The 18349-nt window shown below is 30.0% G+C and overlaps 2 protein-coding genes across 2 annotated transcripts; one reads left to right on the top strand and one right to left on the bottom strand.

Moving 5' to 3' along the window:
• The first annotated feature begins 5291 nt into the window (after positions 1–5291).
• Positions 5292–9683, top strand: LOC114164419 (uncharacterized). The gene is made up of 3 exons (XM_028049089.2): positions 5292–5665; positions 6328–6516; positions 6704–9683. The coding sequence occupies exons 2-3, from the start codon at positions 6396–6398 to the stop codon at positions 9370–9372; spliced, it is 2790 nt and encodes a 929-aa protein (XP_027904890.2). The 5' UTR covers positions 5292–5665; positions 6328–6395; the 3' UTR covers positions 9373–9683.
• A 906-nt stretch (positions 9684–10589) lies between these two features.
• Positions 10590–12532, bottom strand: LOC114164312 (Nucleic acid-binding, OB-fold-like protein). Its single transcript, XM_085666376.1, has 4 exons — positions 12204–12532; positions 11744–11819; positions 11080–11206; positions 10590–10904 (listed from the first exon to the last, which is right to left on the bottom strand). Exons 1-4 carry the CDS (start codon positions 12321–12323, stop codon positions 10721–10723), a joined length of 507 nt encoding a protein of 168 aa, XP_085522502.1. The 5' UTR covers positions 12324–12532; the 3' UTR covers positions 10590–10720.
• Between the last annotated feature and the right edge of the window lie 5817 nt (positions 12533–18349).

The following is an 18349-nucleotide window of genomic DNA, read 5'->3' as shown; positions in this document are numbered from 1 at the left end:
GTCCATACCAGTTTACCATCTTAGTCCTCCTTAAGGATCATTCAATCATTTATACTTTTTCTGAGTTTCCTACCCCAAAATCATAAAGAACAGCTAACCACCCCATTGTGTTAATCAAATTACGCGCTTTCTCATTTACCATTAGTAACCTAAACCATAATCCAACTCTCTACAAAGTTGCTTAACTACTCTATCTCCATAACAGTCCTCACATCACATCCTATAGGGATATTGCCTTACTCCTTGGACTTAAAGTATCCTTTGCTTTTAATCATAATTGTCGTGATACACTATCTGCATATCTGCATCTCATAATTGTTGTTACACTATTTTAGGCATCATACCAGAATCTCATTTCCTAAATCCTTTCGCATAGTTCCCTATACTTATCTTAATCTAACCATCTACAAGTTATAGGATTTCCCTTTTACAGGCTCATAATCCAGTGACCCCAAGCTCCCTCATAAGGTGCCAACCCTCCTAGTGAACTACCTCAGGCCCTCAATTCTCTCGTAGCCAAACAAAGCTACTTTCCTTACACTGGTGCTTGGCGGCAAGTCCTATACCGCTAGGCGGTGCATCAGTTCTGGAATTTCCAGAATTTCGCACTGCACTCGCAAGAATCCAATTCTCTCCCCAGTTCTCACAAAGTTCCACACCCATAAAATTCGCGATACCAACAGTACCTACTCCCTAAGTTTTCCCTCAGGTTTGCCACACAAATGGGTCTTACAGTATCCAATTTTTCCAACCTTTCAACCTTAATACCTAGTTGCACTGTTACATTCGATTAAACCCAAATTTTCCAGCATTCCACAGTAATTTCAACATCTGATCATGCACCAATAATTGACACAAAGTCTCCCCCGATTGGAAACCACCCATAACCCCGAAATCATTAAAATCGAGACCTAACGCTCGCGTCACCTGGCGGCTGGATCAACACTGCCAGACCCTTCATTCAAAACCTAGAAATTGGTAAAAACCCACGTGTCGCCTAGCAGCTGTAAGTGTGCCGCCAGACGGTTCCCCCTTCCATATCGCCAAAACTCGCGTAAAATAGATGAGCTGCCTGGCGGTGATTCATCACCCGCCAGGCGATTTCTGGAAATTTTCCAGAAACGCAGGAATTCAAGCATACAACAGCAGATAGGCATTCAATTACCATACATCCCATGTTATTATTCTTTTAAAATAAAACCGCGGAGTCTAGCTCCCCTAACTTGATCTCCTTTACTACACTTGAAATCCTCAAGCTCTTTCCTTTGGTCACCAATGGCCACTCTTGAATTTCCTCAACCCAGCCTCCAAATTCACTCACGTCAGTCCCCTCACACTCACTTTTCGTCTCTGTTTTCTAGGTCTATGTTTAGCCTTGCAAAACCTTGCCTAAACCCTCACTCTTGCCTTTTAAACTAGTGCTTTAGGCTAACCCAAGGATTAAAAACGAAAATGCACCTTATTATCTTTTAATGGCCATTCATTTCTCATGAATGGTGATTACAGCCACCCTTGGCTGCTGATTCCAGTAGGTTTCTTTTACCCCTTCCAATTCCTTCCAAAGTTAACATTAGCAAAAGAAAAATAAAGTTTAAATTAAGTTTCCCAAGATTTGAATCCATACCCATGCAATTACCAAACCAATATCAAACCATCATGCCAATTCATATTTTATGCTAACACTCATAATTCAATTATCATATCATTCCATAGCATGACTTCACAGATTTAAATAATAAAATAATAACAAAATTTAACATACATAGGACTCAAACCCAAATCCTTCCACACAATCAAAGTACTCTCAACCACATGAGCTAGCACTTTTCCACATCATACCAACCATAATTTAATGTCATAATTATTTCTCCACCCGCAATTTATTAATTAATTAATTATTTAATTAATTAAATCCTACGGGTCTTATAATAACTAGAGTCAAACTATACCCATTTGATGTAAGAAAAGATTTCATTGGCACAGAAAGATTCATTTGGCTAATTTGATTCATATTGGTAGCGTTTTGAAATCTGCAATGGTGTTGGGTTGTATCTTAGAACCGCTAGGCACCACTTGGTAAATCAATTCTAGTTAGCACTAGAGGCGTTAGAAGTTGGGCGACACCTTAGAACTCCTAGACACCACTTGGAAAATTTATTCCATTGAGCACTAATGGCTAGAGCATTAGGTATTAGATGCCTGACATTGAGCCTTAGTTCATTGCGCTAAGTGCTATTTTGGAAATCTAAAGCTTTGGTTTTTATGAAAAGGTGTTTCATATGCAATTTTCTTTAATGTATGAGAGTGGAAGCAATAAAATGATGGTGATTTTGTGGTAACTGTGAATGTTAGGTCGAATAATGATTGGACTTTTATGATATAAAAATATTGGTTTGAATTGTTGTATCTTAGTTATAGATGAATATATTTTATGAATGAGAAATGGAAACATGGGATTCCAATGAAAAATGGTGATGTGAGGTGGAATAAGGCTTGGACTTAAATTTCAAAAGTTTATTGGGAAAATATGTGATGATATTAGTATCATTTTGTTAATTGTATAAATGTGGTTAATTCTAAGGAGAATTATCACATTTTCAAATGTTAAGGTATGTATTGAGTGAGAGTCTAGATTGTGAAGTCATCCTAACTCTATTAAACTCATGAACTTATATAGAGAATGAAGTTTAAGTGGTCAAAGTTGAAGGAGATTCACGGTCTATGAGATCAATATAAAATAGTTTTATGATAGAAGGAATTAACCTTGTCATGGGGATCAGGCTGGGAGAGGCCAAGGCCTTTAATTACAAATAGGTCAGGAGGGGCTAGGTCTTTAATTTTATTTCAATTTTTGCGGTATTCCATGAGAGATGCAAAAGTTTAAGCATATTCAACTCAATGCATGTTATTCTGGAAATTAGGTTTAGAATACGTGTGTGTGTGTGTGTGTTTTTTTTTAAAATTTTTAGAATGATAAATTTATTTTAAAAGTGTGACATAAAAAATTAGTAAATTTCTAATTATATGAACAAGTGATGGTAACATCTATAAAATCTATAACATAATTCAACGTATTATTTTAACCTATATCATAAAGTTTAAAACAAGTATTTATCGTCTTTCATGTGCTACTTTTTCATTTGTTCCTATTAGCGATGACAAATGTATCTAGACTCGTGGGTATTTGCAAATAAAATTTGTTATACATAGTAAGTGGATACTTTAAACGGGTACCCATGGATAATGAGTAAAGGGTAATTTAATACTCGCTTATAGATAGGTCGAGAGCGGGTATCATATTATCATACTTGTGTGAATCCATTATTAGTAAAAAATTAAAATTTAATTTATATTTAATTTAATTTAATTTTCCTTATATCTTTTTTTGGCAATTTTATTTAGTTTTCTTTTTTTTAAAAAATCTATAAATAATTTTTGTTTAATATTTGTGAAAGACTCGTGAGTATTTATTAAATGGGTATTCGACGGGTAATGAGACAGGTAACGAGTCCGAGTTTCTGTTACGGGACGGGTAATGAGTCAGATTTTTTGTTGCAGACCGAGTAACGAGTAGGCACTATTTGTGTCCGATCTGATCTATTATCATCCCAAATTCATATATGTACTCATGTATACAATATAATCATAACAAGTCATTACAAAAACAACATATATAAGGACAGATTATTGAAAATAAATTTCTAATATAAGAAAATGATATATCAAAGGAACAACTTTATTAACAATTCAGTTTAATCAAACACAAAGATACAACAACTACACGGATCACACATGGATCTATACATAAAAGGATATTTAAAAAGTGAAATATCAACCAACACCTTCTAAAAAACTCGTATTAAAGTATGTTCCATAAGAAACTAATATTTGATCCAAACTAGTACTTAAATTTAGAAGTGAATATAATAAATGGATGAGGGTAAGTTCATTACAACCTAAGTATGTACATCAACACATATCATTGTGTGTAAGAACTTCCATTTCACCTTCTCACTACATGATATCTTAGTAATTTAGATCATCAATGAATAAGTGTCAATACCTACTACGCAACTCAAACAATAGTTAACGCACATCCTATATGTATAATCCCAAATTCATACAATTTTCATCAATCTTACTAAGCATTTGTCATACAATATAACTAATTTAAACAAAATTACAAATAAATCAAATATGAGAATAAATATTCATTTTGGATTAATAAAACAAACATAGCCAATCAGTTTATATATATATATATATATATATATATATATATATATATATATATATATATATATATATATATATATATATATATATATATATATATATATATATATATATATATATATATTCTGAAATTAGAAGAGGGCGAATAATATAGTGTAAATATTTTGAAAAAATATATGATGTAAAGGTTGAATGATAAATTCAACAAAATTAAATTCTTAAAAAAGGTCTTATGAATACATTAATGCTCATTTAAATATTGACCAATTCCTTGATTGTTGTATGATAATTAGATTGAGCTGGAGCTCATACTAAAAGGAAGAAAAGGGGATTGCAGTGAATTGAAATGTTCCACTTGAATAATTCAACCTTTTTTTCTACAAAAAGAAGAAAGAAAAAATGGGGTAATTGTATAATAAGTGAAGCTTTGATTACGATGAAGAACACCTAAGAGGATGACATCATATATGCATCCTTGACTAATTCCAAAACTCAATTTTCTTATCTACCCTCTCTCCTAATTTACTACTTTATAATACTAATTATTACAATTTAAGATTCATCATTACTTTTATTAACAACAAATAAAATGATTTATTATTAATTCACAAGACTGTGTTGGTAGGAACCATCGTCCTCCCAAGTCAAGTCACATGACCAGAAAACGGCCATGATGTATGTTATATTCCAAAACATACATTTTTATTAATAAAAAAACACTTTTTACAATGAACTAAAATATAATATTCAGGTAAATGCATAAACTCAAAATATATTTAACTATAAAAATTATTATCCAATCTAACCTAAAGTTATAATCCACCCATGGCGAAAAAGATGATACACTAAATAAAAAGACAATACAATGAATGTGAAAAATGAAACATTAAAGAATGTTGGTAGTGTTCCACAAGGTGGGACCCATACATGGTGGCGCGTAATCCGACGTGTTAACGAGGTTGTCGGATTCATTACCACACAAAACACGGCCATAATCAAACACAAGAAAACACCAAAATTCAAACCCAACAAATACGAAAAAAAAAAAAGTAAAGAGTTTGTGGGATTTGGTCAGAGTTGACTACAAAGCCTTCTAGACCCGAAATCAAAGACTCTTTGCTGCATTTCCACACACCAAAGACAACAACATAACAATGACTCACTGCCCCTTCTCTTTCAAATCCTTCTTTTCGTTTTAACTTTGCGCCAAAGAAATCGCTGCAATTCTTCACAACTTTCCCTACAACTTCCTCTGCTCTTTCCTTTCATTTTTCTCTCTGCAACAATCTTCGTTACCCTCTATAACCCTTTGGCCCTTTCTTCTTTTTCAACTTTCTCATGTCCATTTCCTTGCTTCAATTTTCTATTTTTTCACCTGCAGCCACCTTTCCCGTCTAACCTGCAAACCATGGCTGCCACAACTAACTAGGTACCTTCATCTCTCATCGATTTTTTCATCACATTGTTTCTCACGTGCACACGTTACAAATGTTTTTTTCATTTCAGAGGACTTTGTTTCTCTGAATGTAAAAATTTCAATTATGTGGTATTTTTATACTTTTTCATTGCCTGCAATGTTGGTTGCTCTTATTTATTTATTAAACTCAGAATATGTTTTGAGGTTGTTTAGAGATTAAAACATTTGATTGGATGTGTGTTGCTGTTTGTCTGTGAAGATTGAACTTCGTTTTATGTGTATGTTTGTCGTTTGTCCATCTCTAGCAGCATACTTGTTTGTTGCTTATTCGCAAAGGTTTTAAAATAGGAGAAAAATGAGAATTATGGATTTAACCCGTGAAGCACGTTCCACCTGTTTTGCCATGATTTTCTGATTCTAGAAAATGTTCCTTTTAAAGGGCATTTTCTTCTTTTGGAAAATCTGTGTTGGTCTGTGTTATAGTGTGTATAAGTGTCAAATTCAATTAGCCGTGAAGACCACGTTTGTCCCAAATTTGGAATGTGGAGGACAAGTTTTTATCATAAAGTTATATCGTTTCCTGCATCTTGCAATTTCTCCTTTTCCATAACTAACTGAGAAATTGTATTGCAATGATCCATCCTAAACTTTATTTATTTGTTATTTGTGTGCAGACAGTGTTGGAAATTTGATCTTTGACGGCCGAACGTTTGAACTGTAATCAATTACATATCTGAGCCAAATGTCTGGTGGGTTAGTTCCTGCAGTTCGGGTGGTTAGATGCCCTAAATGTCGGTTACTTCTTCAAGAGCCTGCAGGATGTGATTTGTACAAGTGTGGTGAATGTGGCACTACTCTTCAAGGTGAAATTTTATTCTTTGTATTCCAATCTTGATTGATTGATGTACTTGGTCTTATTTATGTTTAACTCTATGACCCGAATCATGCTGCTTTAAATTCAATTTTTTAAATGGGGTGCTAATTCTATTCTATCCACTCTACATCTTATAGATTTGAATTGCTTAAATCCTTTTATTTCTCTCCATACAGCTAAGAAACGATCAAGTGCGAATGTGAGCTTACAATCCAGTACACAAGAAACCATTGCAGCTCCTAGAAAGCTTCTGGTTCCTTCTCGGGAATGTAGTTTGAAGCAAAAAGCAACTTCTTCTGCAGATTGTCATGTGGGTGGAAATAGTGGAAGGGGTCAACTTGTTCCGTTTATTTTATCAGATGAAGAACAAGAAACTGAGTCGGATATCTATAATTTGTCACACAGAAGGCATAGAATGACCAGCAAAGGTTGTTCAACTTCAAATAAGACCAATCACTCTGAGATTGAGGAGGTGAATGAAGGAATGTTGGTAGAAGAATTGAAAGAGGAGTTTGTTTGTGCACTGGATGAAGATGGCTATAATGATAGATCAGCTTCAACTCTGAAAGGGGTAACAGCTGAAAAGAAAAATACTCAAGTTGACTTGGTAAAAGAGCTCGTTTCTGGGTCAGATGGAGAAAATGCCAACAAAGTCAAATCAGTTGTAGTAGGTGCCATCCCTGAAGTGGAAATTTCTGAAAGTGTTGATTCAGAAGGAGATGAAGAGTTGAATGGTGGAAACTTGTCATCAGAGGTAGCAGAAGAGGAGTTTAGTTCTGCATTGGAAGAAGATACCACTAATTACAAATCAGCTCCAGTTGGTGAAAACCTTGAACTGAAAATCACTGAAAGCAATAGAGCAGAAGAGTTAAATGATGGAAAATTTTTTGAGGAAGCAGAACATGCACGGGATGAAGAAGATTCCAATAACAATCCATCAGTTATAGACGGTGCAAAACCTGAAGTGGGCACCACAGAAAGTGCTTCTACTACTATAAGGTCAAGTACAGAGGAGGAAAACAGTCTATACGTTACGCCTGATAAACTTGAAGGTCCACCTGCTAATATAGTATCCACTCAGAAACAGAAGACGCAAGCTCAAAAAGATGTTCAGCGTGGCTTTGACCGTGTAAGGTCTGTGAACACAACAGATACCACAGAATTAATTGATCACAGTTCAGAGCTTAGTGATATTCATGTTGGAAAATTGTCCAAGTCCCCAACTGCTAGAAGCTCTCATGCTTATGATGGCAGCCTCTCTTCTTATGAAGCAATGGATGAGAGGTCACATATCCAACATTCAGGTTCGTTTGACAACACTCACACCATTGCTAATGATGTTTCTGAGGGAAGGAACAGAAAGGGTAAAGGTCTTGCTAAAAACTTGCTCTATGGAGACTTCGGAACTCAACGTCAATCACATTTGTCCAATGCGAAGCACCATGCCAAGAGAGATGGCTGGGGGAACCAAAACAAAGTGGTTGAGGAGACTACAAGAAATGGTCATCGACGCTGGAAGAGCACAAAGAGAGACGAGTTTCCTCCCAAAATTCCCTTTCACCGAAGTGGTTATCGTTCTTACTATGAAAGCGGAAACTCATCAAACCATATGCATGATGAGATCCACCGCAGCTCGAGCTTTCTTTCACATGAATCCTTTGAGGAAACTGACCAAGAGAAAATGAAACTGTTGAGCATGATTCATAAGTTGCAGGATAAACTGAACAGGACTCGCTACACGAGTGGAGAAGATAATGGAAGACTGTCCAAGGGTGTTTTTTACAAGGGAAATCGTATTTCTGCATACCATACCCATGACTTTGATGAGGGGAGAAGGTTTTCTCATGGCTTGGATTACCCTTTGTGTAATGGAAGATGTAGTCATGGAGTCAACTGGCACCAAAGGCATAATAAATCCTCACGGATACCTTATTCAGCTGAGGCAACAAGCAGTGCACTCAATGTTGATCATTCTTGCTGCCATTGTCGTTCCCAAGAGAGGCACTTTTCAGCAGATATCTCACCACATGGTCTTTTCCAGCATGAAAGGCTACAGAGGTCCTGTGGAGGCCGAGATTGTTGCTCTTTTTCTCATCACTCCTATCCTTCAAGTCCACAATGGTTCACAGCTTCTAAACTAGCACCAATGTACGGACGTGAAACAAAATCTGATGATCAGAGGCGTAGGGTTCCTGAGTTAAGTAGATATGTAAGGGAGAAAAGGAACTTGGTAGCTAAGAGACATCACAGGCCAGTGGCAGGTGGAGCTCCTTTTGTCACTTGTCATAAATGCTTAAACCTGTTGCAGATACCTGCAGATTTTCTCCTTTTCAAAAGGGCATGTCATGAGCTGAAATGTGGTGAATGTTCAGAGGTGCTAAAGTTTTCACTTCATGGAAGCCACATAGATTTATTTTCATCAAATAATGCTAATGGCCCTCCATCAAGCGACCTAAACGACCCAAGCCAGTTGATTAGTAGCAGCAGTCTTCCTTCAGCATCTCATGCAAACTATTACCGTTATTCGCCTGCAGAGGCCATTTCATATTATGATGATTATGGTCTTTCTATCTCTAAAAGCTACTCCTCCGAAGGAGAGCCTGTTTCTTTGGCACATTCTCATCACTTGCATGGTATATTTGAGCCTTCAACTGAGAAGGAGAACGTTGCTCCAAGATATTCTAGTGCAAGGAAGAGTTTGGTGGAGACAGATGAATCAGCTATCTTTCCTAGGAAATTGGCATCAGAAATGCGGGCAAGGCCACCACAAAAAAGTTCATCACTTCATCTACTGATGGGATATTCTTCACCAAGCCAAGTAATAAGAGGTTCTGACTTATGTTGAATAAGGTGCTCACGGTTGAGAAAATCATTAAAGAGAATTAAAATGTTTGTTGAAGCTGGTAGGATCAGGAATGGGGGAGTTGTCAGAATTTGAGATGTAATAAGGCATTCGCATGAAGACTTGAAGTGATTTTCTTTTTCTTCCTGACTTTTTTTTTTTTTTGTATCAGAAGCAATTTATCTCCATTATTCAATTTTTGTATACAATGTCTGTAACATGTACTCTGTTTATAATAATCGTAATGTAATGATTTTGGTGTATAAAAAGTTTAGTATCTGTATTTTAAGCTCTTCTAGCAGGATGTTTAGACTACCGCTACATTTGAAATCACCTTTTATACCAACGATTAAATGAATAATGTATAAATATAGTCTTACAACTTTGCTATTTTGAGATCTTGGATTAAAGATTATTGGTTTTGTGTAAACTCTCATTATATATATTTTTACATCTTGTATATAAAAAATCAGATTTTAAAAGGAAAAGGTATAGATTTTTTTCTTTTTTAATTTAATCAACAGCTATAAATGTAATTTATCTTTTAAAGTATGTCCATCTCACTTTTGAAATGGTTAAATTGCTTAAATAATTTTCAAATTGGCACAAAATTGTCATCCTATCCCTTCTCCTTCTGCAGTATTTTATTTTCTTCTGTTAGTTTCCAAACTTGTATATATAGTCAGTTTATTTTCTCTTCTTGAAGTATAATTGGGATATAAGGTTAACTTCTAATCCATTTCCTGAAAAAAAAAAGTGAAAACCAACCTAAACTATTATTCGTATTCTTTTTTATACTACATATAAATTTTATTATTATAAATAAATATTGATGCATGTTATTAAAATTTCAATTTGCCTAAAGAATATATTTTATTTAAACTTTTATATACATTTTAAATGTTAGAAATTATAAATGTATGCTTTACTTTAGAATCTAAATTCATAAAATCACAAGTTAGATATATTTTTAAACTTTTTATTTTATTTTTTAATTACTAAAATGATTTATTAATACCAATTTAATTCCTGTTCAACAATAAGTCTTGGTCCCAGCTCAATACTTAAATCTTAAATTAATGTCTTCGTTAGTCGGATTTCAAAATCATTGATGCTTGCCATTATTTTCATATGGAGAAAACTAAATTTCACACAAATTGTTTCTTGTCAGTTTTATTATAGTTTGACTAGCTGGTGCAGATTCAATTCTCTTCTTATGGTTGAGAAATCTGAAAAGCAAATCTTCAATAGAATCAGCACATAAAAATAGGACAAGAACATTCTTTCACATACATTGCCGTTTTAGCTTGAGTGTAATAATTCATATGCGATGGGTGTCTAACTATATGATTCAATCATCTGTATCTGAACAAGACTCTGAATCTTCATCGGCTTGCAACTCGAAAGGTCTGAGTCTGTTTGTATTGGCTTCCAATGGAGGTAGTCCATCATCACTGTCCTCCAGCTCATTCTCTTGTTGGGAGGCAGAAGTTTCTTTTGATTCATCAACCATTGCAGATTTAAAACTTTCAGGCCTGTATGTTGGCAAATGATTGAAAGAGTGAGTATAATACTTTGGGCATGAGAACCGATAGATTCTACCATACAAAATCCAAAATTTGATGTAAAAAGTAAATATATGGTTATTCAACAAGGGAACCACCAAAGAAATTGAATATACAAAAATCAAAGCAGGAAACAATAGCACACCATTCAGGAGTTTTCTGTAGTTCTCGAACTTGTTCGTAGAAAAGAACTTGAGAAACAAGGCATGCAACCTTGCTACCCGATTCAAGAGCCTTTTCCTTTCCGGTTACATCAACAACAACAAAGCTCCCTGCAACATGAGAAAGAAGGGTTAAATGTTAAACTCTTTGGCAGATGGGTTGGAGTAACATAAAATCTTAAAGAACACATGGCGCATTAGCCAACACCAAAAACATGCAATTTACTCAAACAATGTTACTAGCAGTACACACTGCAAATATGTTCGAGTTTGATAACGATGCATTGTTTAACAAAACATGTTAAACAGATTGGTGAAGTTGACATGGCTTCTAAATAAATAGTTCTACTCTCCATATAGACAAATTCATTGTTAGCTAAAAATTCTCTGAATTCCCGAACAATGAAGCAATAAAAGTTTAAGAAAAAAACAGCTTATTAGGTACACTTGAAAAGGAGACAAATTATAACTATCCATTCCATGAGGTCGGTTAATAAACTATTATCACTAATGTCCAGATAGAAAATCAGCAATCATAGCACAACCATTTGATTATTATTATCAGTAAATCAATTGATTTCGTTTTTAAAAACTAATAACACAAATTAACATGGCATACTGCTGAATTGCTTTTTAAATAGGACAGACCTAGTTTAATCCACACGCTTTTCCGAAATTTAGCAGGGAACAGAGCTAGTGATTTGTTGCCAAATGCATCCTTGACCTTCACACGTCAAAATCGAAATATAAATGAGAACCTATACACACATAAATAGTACACACATTATAAAGGGGTGCTGACATTGATCAGACTGATTTTAAGAGAAATCATAAGAGTATCAACGCAATCCCTGCAACACTATTAGAAACTATTTGTTTTCACAGAAGTACCAATTGTTTTGTTTACTACCAGGGTAGAAAGAACTGCAACTTATTTTCCTTTGTAATATGTACTTTACCTCTCATTCTCACAGATGCAAATATTCAAACGATACTCCTTGATTTATTTCTCCATCAAAATTTGTCAGTTTTACCAGTTATTTTCTCATTTTCCTCAGCATAAATAAAAAAAGAAAATTTGGAAGATTTAGAACTGGTAAAGCAGTACCTCAATGATATTAGAGCCTCGTAAAGACACCACCTGCATGATGCTTTGCCCGTCTTGAAGCGTAACATGTTTTTCCTCTGTAGCCCTCTTCAAATTCTTCCTTCCTCCTCTCATGGCCATGGTAGTCAAAACGGCGGCGCCTCTCTCGGCGGCTCCTCTATCAGCGGCGACTCTAGCAGTATCAACGTACCTGGCGGTAGCGGCCTTCACGCTGGCCTCTCTACGAGTGTCTCCGTGAGGGATGGGGTTTACAGTTCTAGGGTTTTTTTAATGGGCTGGAATTATTTTTTAACCTAAAATGTTTAACCCATTTAGTTTAAAACCCAACTAGCATGACACCCGTGCATACGCACGGGTCGTTTTTTTTTATATATATTTTGTAATTTTTAAAACAAAATTTTTATTATTATATATAAATTAATTATTTGAATATTTATTATTAATTTAATTATTTAAATATATATATATTATAGTAAAATATAAATAGTCTACAAAATATTATATAATATAAAATTGATATTAAAATTTTTGAATAGAAACACATATAAATATAAACACAAATATATTTTATATTAAAATAAGATGGATATCTTTGTTGTAGGAAATAATTAAAAAAATTTAAAATATTTAAAGAAGTCAACAAACAGGAATGTATAAACTCAAAATCTCCAATTTAATATTAAAGAAATTTAAAATATTTAAAGAAAACAAATGGAAATGTATAAACTCAAAATCTCCAATTTAATGTTAAAGAAATTTAAAATAATTAATGAAATCAACTAATTGATAAGAAATCTTTACATACTAAATATGTAATTATTAATTACAACTATATAGATTTAAAAGATTTCAAAACCTATGAAATAAATTATAAAATTAAAATAATTAATAAAACTAATTGGTCAATTGATGAAAATATTTAAAAACAGATCATATAATTGATTGCAAAAATAAATATTTTAATATTTTAAATATTGGAATCCGGTTTTGAAATAAAATAATTATTATTTTGAAAATATTAAATTTTTAAATTTTTAAATTAAAAATAACCAAATACACTTTTATTATTTTCGCAATACGAAGGGCAAGAAATCATGAAAGTAAAACTGGAAAGGACCAATATTTATTCGATCAACCGAATCTGAAATAACAGAGTAAATCGCATTTTTGTTATAATTATTTAACTTGTTATCATATAGTACTTGTTTAAACTACAATTTTTTGTCAAGTATCATATAAATAGCCTATTCATACAGTAAAATGCTTATAATACAAAATCATCACATAATCTCCTCAAGAGAAACTATTGTTGAGAGAAAATACATAAAAAAATTTATTAACTTTCTTTTATTTTGTAAAAAAAAAAAAACATTGTTATGAAAACATTGATATTTTAATTGTCTGAAGAATAACACAATTATAATGTTTTAAAGCAGGGCAAAGATGGTTAACTCTTTCGATATAATGTTTTACAATGTTTTACTAACACATTTACAATGTTTTACTATAGCTTCGTAACCATATACAATATAATGTTGTTACTTATGTTTTTTTTATGAAAAACAATATAATGTTGTTACTCTTTTTTTTTTTTGGTCAAAAACAGACTATGGTAAGCCTTTATGTTCACATCATATTATTTTACTTTTAAGTTAAAAATTAACGTTAATTATATTTTTTGTCTCAAATATATTATATAAAATATATGTATTATCTTTTATTTTATGACTTTGTTTATTATAGTTGTAACAATATTTAGTATTAATTTACAATTTTAAAAGATGTATAAATTGATTGAAATTATATTAATGGTTGAAAATATGTATAAATTGGAAAAGCAACACTACCGAATAAAATAAATACCACAATCTTCTTGATCCTATATGGTGCCAAGTAAGTATGCATACAACATCGCTAAACAAACACCCCAACCTTCTTCATGACGTCAATGTCAATATGTGTAATTTAATGTTCCAATAAAGTCTCGTAATTGTAACTCAATCGATTATACACCACTCACTCAACTATGTTTACCATTACTCTCTCCACACAACCAAAAAAATAAAAAGGGACATAAAATGCTCAGGCTCCACCACAGAAAATAAAATGGAGTACATGTTACTATTTAAGTTAATAACAATACATCATTTTTTCATTGATATCTTTCTTCAATATTATCTTCTCTTCTTTAGTAACGCAACTTATCTTTTTATCTTTTGATAAAATGTATATTAACAATAATATAAATAGTTAACAATTATAATGATAATATTAGCAAAAGTAATACCAATTATACTAATAGTAATATAATACAAATAATATTAATAATATGCGCGGGTGGTTGCTGTTTTTTTTTTTGTTTTTTATATTTCAAAAATAAATAATATTGTTATTATATTTAAATTGGCAATTTTTTTGGAATAATCATATTTATACGGTTTAATTATTTAGTGTATGAGATTAATAGCTATCAAGCTAAATCAAAATTTTCAACCGTAAGTTGTCTAGATTAAGTAACTAAATATGACTACAAACAATTTGAATATAAAATAATTGAAATAAAGTAAATCAAATACCACAAAATATATGACTTACCATCACCCTCCAACAACAACATTAACATACGTCCAATTAAACATTAGCATAGGAGAAAAAAAGTAAAGAGAACCACACACCTAATGTTATTCGTAGCTGACATTGATTTTCATAACAATAATATTTAATAAAGATAATTTCTTTTTAAGTCTCTTCATAAGAATAATATTTAAAGAAACATTATTTTATATATTTATCTATATTATTTTTAAGAATAACCATATTATTTTTTGAGATATAAATCGTAAAATTACATTAACATAAATATAATTTAATAATATAAACGTAAATTTAAATTTAGTAATTAAATGTATCAATTTAAAATGATGATTATAATATCAACTTATGATAGTGTATCTTTTAGATTATAAATATATATTATATTATAAGTTATTTAGGTATTTCGCAACAGGTGCTAAGAAGATAGATCGTTTATTTTATAAATGGCCTGAAATTGTTATTCTACTTAATTAATTGTTCAAGTTTTATGTATTCACCGGTCTAATTTTTCAATTTCAGGTACTCATGCTTAGTTCAGTGTCAAAAAATAATACTAATACTATTAATATTAATACCAATATTAACAACAACACTAATAACAATATTAACTATTATAATAATAATAATTATTATTATTATTATTATAATAATAAAATAACAACAATAATAGTAATAATAATCTATAATAATATATAAAGACGATATCTCTTTTGTATGCACATTTTATTTTTTCAGTTTTATCCTCAATTATTATTTTAAATATTAATTATTTTATAAATAGTTAACTTTTAACGGTTATTCTAAAATTCTCTTACTTCTTTAACAGTTATTTTAACAATTTCTTTTGTGTATATAATTTTTTTTTCTAATTTTATATTTAATAACTATTTTAAAATTTATTTATATATTTTTTATTGATCTTTTAACTCAAATTTCTATAAAAGTTATAAAATGCTAACATAAGTAGCGCATGTGTTTTCAATAATAATAATAAAAAAAAATAAATAATAAATTATGAGTATTTTTATATAATAAATTAAATAAAATTAAATATTTTTTGTGATATTGATTTTATTATGTTAAAATAATACATTATTAAAAATAAAATTAATAATACCAATAATAATAATACAAATAAGATTAAAAAATAACATTTGGATATGATTTTTTGTTTTGTTCTAAATTATAAAATTGACACAACAATTGGTTAGTGATGCATGAAAAACAATATTGTTATATAATTAAAATTTACAATAAAATTTTTAAGTTATATATTATATTAAAATGAAATTTCTATGTATTGGTAATTGTTAATAAGAAGGAAGGCATATTTTGTTAAAGGATCTCTTTCAAAATAAATCTAACATGCTGATGTTAAAGTTTTTAAATAGAAACGTAAAATATTTTAAATAAAAGTAACGTGTGTGTGTATATATATATATATATATATATATATATATATATATATATATATATATATATATATATATATATATATATATATATATAAAATATCTTTTTAATATATTTTAAAACGTCAAAATTAGTAACAATTAGTGTATTATGGAGACACAGTAAAAAATATTACCAAAAAAATTCAACAGAGAATCCAAATTCATAAACAGCTTAAAACATAGACAAAAAATATCAAAAATTATTGACCATATGAAATCAAAGAAAAAAATGAATTAAACTTCAAATATTTAAACAAAAGTGACATGTATATGTGAATAAAATGCAACATATTATGAAATGTAATCCATATTAAAAAATTATAATAATTTGAATTTGAGGTTAAAATATTTTTTTTAAATAGAAATAAATAGAGATATTATTATTAACGTATACATTGACATTATAATAACTAATTATTATTGCATATATAATTTTTTTTTATCTTAAATTATGGATTTAACATAGTGATTGAATAGTGATGTGTAATAATACAACATTATTATAGATTATATTAAAATAAAGTGTCTATTCATAGGTCGATGTTAAACTAAAATGTAAGTAAATTGAAATTGACTTTGTGATTGAAAGTAATAAAATGTAATAAATATTTTTAATAAATATTACTTCAAATTGTTTAAGTCATAAATGAATGAATAATTTCAAATCAAATATTTTATTGATTCAAATAATAATAATAAAAGTAATAGTTATTATAATAGTATTACCAACTACTAATAGAAAACTCCGGTCATAATTAAAGGAATTTAAAATAATTAATGAAATTAACTAATTAATAAAAAATCTTTAAAAATTAATCATATAATTATTAATTGTAAATATTTAAATTTAAAAGATTTCAAAACCTATAGAATAAAAAACAAACGTTTCACAATTAGAAAATTAAAAATAGTTAATGACATGAATTAATCAATTAATAAAATAAATTTAGAAACAAATGATATAATTATTGATCCCAAAATAAATGTTTTAATTCTATAAAAATATGACAGTTAAAGATACTTTATTTTGAATAATAATAATAATAATAATAATAATAATAATTATAAATAACACCAATGCTAATATCAATACTAAGGGTAATGTTACTATTATTATTAATATCACCAATATTAATATTATGTATTATGGATATCGTATAACATAAATACAACATCAAAATTGAAATTGAGCTTAAAATGTGATAATATGAACATAAATAGATACAAACGACTTAAAATAATATTTAAAAAGAATCTACTATTACCTTATTGTATTTGTAGTAGACTAAGTTACAATTTTTTGACGTGTATTAGGTAGTATTGAATATTAATAATATAGGAAATAAATATTAATATTTATGTAATTCATATTTTTGTAAATAAATATTTTTAATATATAATTATATCATGATTAAAATTCATAATAAATGCCTTTTCCAATTTTAAGTATATATTTTTTAAATGGTTATATTGAAAAAAATCTATTACCTTGTATGGTGCCAAGCAATTCTTAATAGTCGATTTAAAATGGTTATTCAATTGGAAAAATTGATCTGAACTTAGTAAACATGTTAGACAACTGGTACATTGGTACGCACAATTTATGAGAAAATGCAAATTACTAAGGGGTACATTTCTTTAGCAAACTGAAGCGTGATATTTAGAAATTTCTACATTTTGCTCTTTAATGTTTCTATTTTCACCGTTTTCAATAGTTACCGTAGTACTAAAGTCTCATAAAAAACAGTACATTGTAATAGAGTTCTACTAAAAAAAAAAAGTGCAACGGTCATATAAAAATATTGCCCTCTATATTACTAAGCAATGTTTAATACCAGTATCATAGTATAAGAAGAAAATATGAAAGACCTGCATCAAAGTTCAAAAAAACAAAAGACATTCAAAAGTTCAAGACGTGCAATGATAGCCCATAAAACCTAATCAAATTACATATTCAAATGTCATATTAATGCCTTTTGTATTTTGATATACTTGAATACAATTTTTTTGTTTTTCCATATTGTGTTTATATTTTGGTTATAGACATTGGAAATAAAAATATAAAGCATTACTTACTTTTAATATGAAAACATGAAA

Source organism: Vigna unguiculata, chromosome 9 (assembly GCF_037176805.1).
Source record: "Vigna unguiculata cultivar grain cowpea cultivar isolate G323 ecotype 2 chromosome 9, ASM3717680v1, whole genome shotgun sequence".
Taxonomy (NCBI): Eukaryota; Viridiplantae; Streptophyta; class Magnoliopsida; order Fabales; family Fabaceae; genus Vigna; species Vigna unguiculata.
Note: the sequence above shows the minus strand (reverse complement) of the source record. Positions and strands in the feature narration are given on the sequence as shown.